At 41.9% G+C, this 10,000-nt stretch overlaps 1 protein-coding gene across 1 annotated transcript in view; it reads left to right on the forward strand.

Annotated features, from left to right (window-relative positions):
* The window catches only part of slc1a7b (solute carrier family 1 member 7b), an 18,344-nt gene extending 11,060 nt beyond the window's left edge, over positions 1 to 7,284 (forward strand). The window contains exons 4-11 of the mRNA XM_083521544.1: positions 698 to 740; positions 1,325 to 1,562; positions 2,103 to 2,202; positions 2,294 to 2,527; positions 3,366 to 3,560; positions 4,729 to 4,863; positions 5,060 to 5,159; positions 6,715 to 7,284. Coding sequence (XP_083377670.1) covers positions 698 to 740; positions 1,325 to 1,562; positions 2,103 to 2,202; positions 2,294 to 2,527; positions 3,366 to 3,560; positions 4,729 to 4,863; positions 5,060 to 5,159; positions 6,715 to 6,981 — 1,312 coding nt within the window. The 3' untranslated portion in view covers positions 6,982 to 7,284. The remainder of the gene's footprint in view (positions 1 to 697; positions 741 to 1,324; positions 1,563 to 2,102; positions 2,203 to 2,293; positions 2,528 to 3,365; positions 3,561 to 4,728; positions 4,864 to 5,059; positions 5,160 to 6,714) is intronic.
* Positions 7,285 to 10,000: the final 2,716 nt, after the last annotated feature.

The raw sequence follows: 10,000 nt of genomic DNA on the forward strand, positions 1-10,000 counted from the left end.
GAGACTCGGCTGGGTCGAGATCCTTCAAAGATTTTTCTAAGGAAAAAAATGCCCACTACAGAGTACTGCTGCCCACTACAGACTACTGCTTCCCAGTACAGAGCACTGCTGCCCACTAATGTTCCCGGCTGCCCACTACAGGCCAATAATGCCCAATACAGACCACTGCTGCCCACTAAAGAGCACTGCTCCCCACTACAGACCACTGCTGCCCCCTACATACCTCTAATGCCCACTGCTGCCCACTACAGACCACTGATGCTCACTGCTGCCCACTACTACCTATTTAATGATTTTATAATTTAATAACAGAGAGAATCTTTAAACTACATTGTTCTTCTCTAAACAATTTTCTCCTTTTTGGTTAACAACAATGCTGATATTTTATTATTAGTTTATTTATAATTCAGTCTGGATGGACTGATGACAGATGTGTGTACAGATGAGTGAATTTCAGGTTTAATCGTGTCCTTCAAATCAGCATCAGAGCAGTGAAGCACAGTGTGTTGGACTTGTACCTGAGATCACTGAATGAATAGGTGTTTTTTTTTACTCCAAAAATCAAGGCTTTTAGTTGTGCGTGTGTGTGTGTGTGTGTGTGTGTGTGTGTGTGTGTGTGTGTGTTTTGTGCCTCTGAGAAACAAGCTCTTTAAATGTTTTGAAAGTTGAGCCCTAATTCCTTTTTTTTCCCAATCAGGAACATGTTTCCTGCCAATTTGGTTCAAGCTACATTTCAGCAGGTGAGGGTTTTTTCCACTGTTTTGTTCCACCAAAAAGTGTTTATTAATAAAACCAGCACTCGAGTGAGATTAGACCTTTTCAGAGTTTTTACTTCTGTCCTGCTGAGAGTTTTGTACAGACGCCGAGCACGAAGTCTGAAACGTTTCAAATTTATTTCAAAATTGTGTGAAACCACCAAACCATTGAATGGGTCCTTGGCTTCTGCCATGTTTAGTTGGAGTGGGTGCAGACTCAGAGAAAGCCCACAAATTATCTTCATCATGTCCTCCGTTTCTGGGGAAGAACCTTTAATCAAAATGACGACTTGATTTCCTGAACAATTTTCCCAATGAGAGCTTATGCTGACATTCTTTGTCATCAAATCCACTCTCGGACCATGCAGACGTTTAATAATAGTGTTTAGCTTTTCACATGAAGACGGTTTGTTTTTTTTCCGAATCAGAAAAAGCTCAGGAATGTTCCTTGTCTGTATTTCTCAGCTCATGTATAGTTTTTGAACAGATTAATTCTGGTACCTGGATCATTTGTAGAGATTTGACTGATCTTAGAAAAGCATTGTGAACGAATCAAATCTCTGTCTCAGTATCGCACGAACAGCGTCCCGGTCAGGAAGACGCTGAGGACAACCGAGAGCTCGAGTGTGACACGTCGCACGCTAATCTACAATCTGCAAGACGACAGCGGTAATGGTGAAAACAGCAGCGATGTCCGGAACTTCCAGCTGGACCTGACGCCTCCGCCAGATGTGGTGATGCGTACCCAACCTGGCACCAGCGAGGGCATGAACGTGCTAGGCATCGTCATCTTCTCCGCTACTATGGGCAAGAAAATACACACATGAATACACACTTACTGTCAGGTGCAGGTACAATTCTGATCTCTGACATAACGCCATTTAAAAGCACAACAGACAGTCTGCAGAAAACTGTAGGTTCCTGAACCTAAAGAACAAAAGATGTACAAATGATGTTACCATTCCAATGACAGACCCTAATGTACCCTCTTTATGCCCTAAAGCATAAAAGGTGGTATCACAAAGTTTTGAGACTCGTTTTGTAACACGCCAACAGCACAAGGCTGCTCTCACAGTCACAGGGAGCACCAACCCTCATAGGTCAGTGAGCCAAATGACATCATTCTGTGTACATCAGGAGCTGTGCAACAGGTGCTATTCTGACCACGTACGTTTCCATGTATGCTATTCTGACCACTCTGTCACGGAGCTCCTCACACGTGAAACATGATCTCCCTTCCGCACCCCTTCTGGTATATCTAGCAATCACAGCATTATCAACTTAAAGTCAAAGCTCCATCAGGAACATCAGAGTGTTCTGTCTAATACTCGTGTGTTTTGTGTGCAGGCATTATGTTGGGCAGAATGGGTCCTAACGGCAGTGCACTTGTAAACTTCTGCCAAAGTCTTAATGAAGCCGTGCTGAAAATCGTTGCCATTGTTATCTGGTTAGTCTTCTCACTCCTACCAGCTTCAGGCTTTATTCTTCTTTTCAATAATGTTCGCACAAGGTTCCTAAAACCTCCTGTGTATTTCCAGGTACTTTCCTTTTGGTATCGTGTTCCTGGTGGCTGGAAAAATCTTGGAGATGAGCGATCCATCGGATATGGGTAAGAAACTGGGCTTCTACGCCATTACGGTGGTGATGGGACTGATCCTGCATGGCCTCTTTATCCTGCCCAGCATGTACTTCTTCATCACCAAGAAAAGCCCCATTGTTTACATTCGTGGAATCCTTCAGGCTCTGCTCATCTCACTGGCCACCTCATCCAGGTCAGAACCTGAAGGGATTTTTTTATTTCCCTGAAAACTAATTATACCTTCCACTGCACATGTTAAATTCTACATGTAATTCTACAGTAATTGGATGGATGGTGATGTGTGTACATGCTGATCCAGACCACTCAGGACTCAGGAGATAAAAGCACATAATGTGCATCCTTTCATTAGACATCTTTCAGCTCTCACTCATCCCCTTGCAGAGATCTTTTATTGCAATTCAGACTACATGTGGCCGGACACGTGAATTAAAGCAGAGGTATAAATACACCAAATAGAGAGACATGAGGGTACAGACAGAAAGAGCACATCTGGAGCATCATCTGTATTATAATATCTGTAGAATTGATAGTGCTGTAGTATGTAGTATTTGTGACATTATACAGGGGGTGCAGGGAAACAGGACATTCAGGAACTAGGAGTTGGCGACCCCTTGGGGTGTCTGTGACTGTGTGGAACCAGTGCAACAAGCGTTCGCTATGAAACCAAAAATTGTGACCATGTGAGAATGGTCATGTGTCAGAACATCACCACCTTTTAATACCACCTAGTACATGTAGTATGTGTAATATTATAGGATCTATGGGGGAGGGGGCAGCTTAGTTGTTAAGGCAATGGACTTTGGAGCAGAAGGTTGTAATGTCAAATCCCACCACTCCTGGGCCCCTGAGCAAGGCCCTTAAATCCTTTGCTGCCCAGGTGTATGAATAAGCGAAATGTAACTCGCTCTGGATGAGGGCGTCTGCCAAATGCCATAAATGTAAACAGTATCTATGGTGCTGTATTGTCTGTAGTGTGATCTGATCTAAGTGCACATGTGTGTGTGCTCCAGCTCTGCCACACTGCCCATCACCTTTAAGTGCCTACTGGAGAACAACCACATCGATCGGCGCATCATTCGCTTCGTCTTGCCTGTCGGCGCCACCATCAACATGGACGGCACGGCGCTGTACGAGGCCGTGGCAGCCATCTTTATCGCTCAAGTCAACAACTACGAGCTGGACTTTGGCCAGATCATCACCATCAGGTAAAGACAGGAGAAAATGTATAAGATGTCCATAATATGTTCAGCGTCTCCTTTGCCGTAGACGTCCCTGTGAACGAGCCGTTACCATAGAAACCATAACGTATCCAGGACTACTGTCGAAGCTGCTGTTATGGAGAATTAATCAAAACCTCCTGACCATGAATAATGAATAAAGTTATTTTTCTTCGCTGCGCTCTGTATTTGAATACGTGACAGAACATCTTTCTTCTTGTTAATTAAATGCGTAATACTTCTTTTTTTCTTTCCGAATGTCTCCTGAGATGTTTAACGAGTTCTCAGATTGATTAATGAAAGAAGTGCCGGTTTCTGTATTATTGTCTAAGCACTAAAAGCTTCTCACGTCTCCTGTGGTGAAATGCGACACGCACACGATGTTTTTTATTTTTATTAAATGTCCATGAGTCACTCACGCTGTAATTAAAAGGTTCCACGCTGGTTCCTCATACAGATCTAAGCTTCTCTGGGATTTTAACAGAGCTGTGGGAAAGTTTGAGGCTCCAGAACTTTATTTCAGGTTGCAGAGGAGCATCAATAGAAGGTTGATCACCAAATTTCTCAAAGGGTCTGAAAGTGCTTTGATTATCTCCAGGGCTTAATGAGAGTGGAGTCCAGAGACTTTCTCAAAATGACTAACATAAAAAAAAAAAAAAGGTTTAACTGTTTTAAGGCCATTTAATAAAATTCTGTTTTTGGTAACAAAGTCGGAGCTGTGATCAAAATGTTCTTTTCTGATTATATGACAACTGGTTTATTTGCACGGCCACTGCTGTGCTTTTTAACTGTATAACTGACCTTCCTGTAACATTCCTCTAAAACTCCTGTTCCCTTACTTTTACATTCCTATAATGTTTCTGTATGTTCCTTCACCATTCCTGTAAAACTCCTGTAACATCCCAGTAATGTTTGTGTTTGTTCCTGTTAACATTCCTCAAACATTCTTGTAACGTTCCTGAAAATATAACTGCAACATTCCCATAAGGTTTGTGTAACATTCCTGTAACGCCTCTGTAACGTCTCTGTACTATTCCTGTAACGTTCCTGTAACATTCCCGTAACATTCCTGTAACATTTAGATAATGTTTCTGTAACATTCCTGTAACATTCCTGTAATTTGTTTTGTTTTATTTGTTCGTGGTTTATTTCGCAGCATCACAGCCACAGCAGCGAGTATCGGCGCGGCAGGCATCCCGCAGGCCGGCCTGGTTACCATGGTAATAGTGCTGACCTCCGTCGGCCTGCCGACCGATGACATCACTCTGATCATTGCTGTGGACTGGGCTCTGTGAGTAAAAATAGTTATCGAGTTCTCAGGTTACCAGGTTCACCTACTATAAAGAGCATAATTAAAAGTTTAAAATGATCTCTTTCTCTGCATTAAGTATTGGCACCCCCTCGAGCCACCATTGTTTAGGGAGCTGTCCCTCACAGCTGGGACATGTTCTTATGTTCAGCATCTAAACGTCTGCGTGTGTAAATAGGGACCGGTTTCGCACCATGGTGAACGTGATGGGAGACGCGCTCGCTACAGGGATCATGGCGCACATCTGCAGAAAGGACTTCATGCAAGAGGGAGACGGAGTGAGTCATATTCTGTTTTTATGTTAAGATCATGAAGTCATGCTCGTGACATGTGACTCACATCCAGTTCGAATGAAAGAAACAACACTGATATATAAAAAGAACTCGGTTGCTAGTCAAAGTATTAATGAAGCTAAACACCAGGTAATAACCTTCTGGAACACGTACATGTGCATGTGTAAGAATGTCATGTGATTCAGCACGATGTCTCATTCAAGATGTCATGGCATACACTTCATACACAATTATATACAGAAATAATTATCTGGAAATGATCTAGAATGTACAGGATGGAGCTGATCTGCATGACGATTACTGCAGTAGAATCATTAAACATAATAAATTTTCCCCTTCACTAGAGTTAGGAGCTCCTGTGCACAAAGCCAGCTCCATGAAGATCTGCTTTCCATGGGTTGGCGGATGTAAAAAATCTCTTTACTCTTTTTCTGGGGGGAGGGGTTGGGGGGTGGGTGGTAATTGGAGGGTATTTAATCCCTCCTGACGCAGCTCGCCCACATACTTTGGCAGATAAGCAATAAGGGGATGTTCTTCTACATATGGTGCACATTAAAGAGCTTCTAATCAGAAACGGCAAAAAAAAAAAAAGCAACTGTTCAAAGAAAACAAACTCATTTAAAAAATGTCACACTTTACCTGAAAGGTGATCGATCTGTCTGGGACCATGTGTGTGTGTGTGTGTGTGTGTGTGTGTGTGTGTGTGTGTGTGTGTGTGTGAGGTTTGCTTGTCTAGTTCTGCACTGGAGTGTTGATGTATCTGATGCAGCTTTTGTAAGAAACACTTCTTGGATGATTGAGGTGATAAATGGTGTATATTATTTATTGCTCCTGTAATGCAGGTGTGTGGTGTGAGTTTACTGATAAAGAGTTAACTCGTTTATCACCCACGCCTGCTCTTCATAAAACTCGCCCGTGCATCCAGCAGCACGAGACTGCATGAGGACACACCACTGATGAATCACGTTATTGTGTGTGAACGTCCTGCATCACTCCAACATGTAAACCCATGCTCCTCTGAGAGGAAGCTCACCTCCACTCTAGACACCAGATTTATCTCCTGACTTCCTGTCTGCAGTTTTATTATGTAACAGCGAAGCTACATTCTGCTCTGTGTGTCTGATATTCACGCTCTCATGGACTTCTGACATTCTACACCATAGTATTCTTCAATAAACTTTTATACACGGTATCGCCAAAAGTTTGTGGACACCTGACCATCAGATTTCTATGTGCTTCTTGAACTTCTTGTTTCACATTTAGTCCCTCATAGCTGTTATTATTACCTCCATTCTTCTGGAAAGATGTTCTAATCGATTTCGTGGAGATTTGTGCTCATTCATGATGTAGGGAATTGATTCTCCAAACCTATTGATTAATTAAATAATTTTGTGTAATTAATCAAAACTTTCTCTACACCATGCTTGCAGTGAAGAAAGATCTGTGGGCGTGTCTTAACCAGTAATAAAGAATATTCTTCTAAACCGTATTTATTTTATTAGATGATCACCTCCTCTATTTGTTCTCCTTCTCTCCTCAGGTTCCTCTCATCTGCGAGACGAAACCCGTCCACCTCCAGCAGGTGACGAACTGCCAGCAGAATAACGGGAGTCTCCAGCCGCTTCCAGCAGGGGGCAAAGCTGAGCTGGTTTCCGCGGACGTGGCCCGCCTCATGCAGTTAGAGGAAGGAGTGCGACCCCCACCGCCCGAGCGGAGAAAGATCCCCCCAGTGCCCCCACGCCACCTCAAACACAAGGACAAGGAGCACTGCTCCATCGACATGAACGGCCTGGAGACCAACGTATAGCGGCCATGTTGGACCATCCGGGGACACACACACACACACACACACACACACACACACACACACACACGGGTTAACAGATTAGCTTCTCACTGTAAATTGATTTAGGTTTAGGTTGTAGGAAACTAATTCATAGATTTTATTTGTGTTTGGTGAAACCCTTATTCCTACTGCCTTGAAATGGAATTGACATTTAATCATCCCTTATACAATGCTAACAGACAATCAAATTAATGTTAATACTTACCTGTAACTCTGTACCCCCACACCAGCTGATGTCACTTCTAACATGTCTCCTGTGGGCGTAGCCCGGCGAGGTTTATTTTAAATTTGTATGAAAATCAAACTAGCAGAAAATATCAAGTCGTAGCAAGCTAGCGCTAGCCAAAAGAATTGGCACACCTGCCCACCTACTGTAGGTGTGCTTCTTCCCCAAACTGTTAGCACAAAGTTGGAGACACACAGTTGTATCAGACGTCTTTTGGATGCTGCATGAAATTTGCCCTTCACTTGAACTTGGAGACCCAAAGGACAATGTCCCTGTGCACAAAGCCAGCTCCATGAAGATCTATTTTACATGGTATGGAATTGTGTAGAAGATCTCCTGCTATAGAGCTCCAACCCTATTGAACACCTTTGGGATGAATATGAACACTGATTGCTCGCCAGGAACCTCCTTACCTTCTCACCTACAGTACATCAGTACCTGACTTTACTAACAACCATGTAGTTGAATGAATTTCCACAAAATCTAGTGGAACATCTTCCCAGAAGAGTGAAAGAAATTAGAAAAGCAAATGGAGACTAAATGTGTAATTAGATGTTCAATAAGATGCACTTACTAATTTTATTGCCAGGTGTCCACAAACTTTTGGCAATAGTGTATATACACATTTTTCATCAGATTATCAGTCATGTGACCAGACATCATATTTTTTGCATCCTGGACACGACAACAAATATGTTTTGCTGTATTTTAAACATATTGTCTTTCTGTTTTATGTAATTATTTATAGTTATTTATTTATCTATTTATATTTCTCAAGTTAATTAATTGAAACTTAATGTAATTTTCCCAAATGTATATATTTTCTCTCCTCTCGCTCTTTACCGAGAGAATGAATCTCCATTATCTGTAGAAAAAGGAATTAAAAGAACGTGGTCTGGACTCGTCTCGTGCCGTGGAGTCTGAGACGTTAATTCTCTGAGATGCCTGGTTTCAGTGTTACACATTAAACCCCCAGCCTGTTTTTCATAGCTGATTTCTTTTCACAGCAGGTTGGAAAAATAAAAAAATAAGAAAAAATAGTTTTTTAGGATTGTGAACGTGACTCGACATGAATCAGGTCAGGAATACGATTGTCTGATACTCTGCTTTCTGGGATGAAAAAAAACCCCTCATTGGTCTTGTTAACAGAGGTGTGAGGTGACCAGAGCGATGGTGATGAACACAGACGGAGATGCACCACAGTCTCAACACTCTCATCACAAAATAAATCATATGACTGTTTCATGAGTCTAATGTGAAGATTGTGAAGGCTCCCGAGGTGATGTCAAACCAACGGAAAATCAACCAGGTTCTGCTGAAAATTTTCGTATTTCTGATTTTTTTTGTAAAAGGTTATTGATTCTGTTGATTGGCAAAGAGAAAAAAGTCAGATTTCACTCCCATCTCCTAAAGCGAAGCAAAACAACACAAAAACAAAAAATATCCAGCAGTTTGAGACGTCTGGGAGACACACTAGACACTAGACTAGACAGTGGACTAGCCTAGACACTAGGCAGTAGACCAGACTGTAGACTAAACACTAGACTAGGCAGTAAACTAGACACAAGACTAAACAGCAAACTAGATACCAGACTAGACAGTATACTAGACTAGACATTAGGCAGTAGACTGGACAACAGACTAGACAATGGACTAAATTAGACACTAGGCAGTAGACTAAACAATAGACTAGACACTAAGCTAGACAAGGCACTAGTCTAGACAGTGGACTAGACTTGACAATAGGCAGTAGACTAGACAATAGACTAGACAGTGGACTAGACTAGAAAATAGGCAGTGGACTAGCCAATAAACTAGACAATAGGCAGTAGACTAGACCAGACAATCGGCAGTAGACTAGACAATTGACTAGACAGCAGACTAAACTAGAAACTAAGCTAGACTTTGAACTACCCTAGATACTAGATAGCAGACTAGACCAGACACTAGGCTGTAGACTACACAACAGACTACACAGTGGACTAAACACTAGGCTGTAGACTAGACAATAGACTAGACAATGGACCTGAATAGACACTAAGCAAAAGATTAGACCATAGACTAGACAGCAGACTTGGCTAGACACTAGGCACAAGATTAGGCAGTGGACTGGACAGCACTGGAATAGACATTAGTCTGGTTAGCAGAATAAACAAGATGTTAGATTAGACAGTAAAGTATAATAGACTAGACATAAGACTAGATACTTGAATTCTCAGAATTCAATGCAGCTAAAAGAAAAACAGTGGACTACACATAAACATTAGATTAGGCATTGGATTAGAGACTTGACTCTAGACAAGACAGTAGTCTAGACATTAGAAGAGACACCCGACATAAAACTAGACACGTTTTAAACAAATCACACAAGATGGCGGAGGCATGTTCCACTGCTGTTAACGATTCAATACAGATCAACTCAAGGCTCAGGATTCGCACTGAAACTCCATCATGAGGTTCTGAACATAATGAACATGGAAAATGTTAAAATAAAAAAAACATAAACCACAGACATGAGAATTCACTCCGTTGTCTTTACCTTTTCATCTCTCAAAGTTTCGGATGTTCTCAGGCTTTCACACGTTCCTCACTTTCTGTATTAAAGCATTTTTTTCCTTCTGTACCACGTCTATGTGTAAACACTCGCACAGTGGAAAGGTCATTTGATGTTTTTTCCACATTATGGAGCATTATGGAGCATTATGGAGCATTATGGAGCATTATGGAGCATTATGGAGCGGCGAGTGATGGAGA

This window comes from Silurus aristotelis (genome assembly GCF_946808225.1).
Source record: "Silurus aristotelis genome assembly, chromosome: 19".
NCBI classification, from domain to species: domain Eukaryota; kingdom Metazoa; phylum Chordata; class Actinopteri; order Siluriformes; family Siluridae; genus Silurus; species Silurus aristotelis.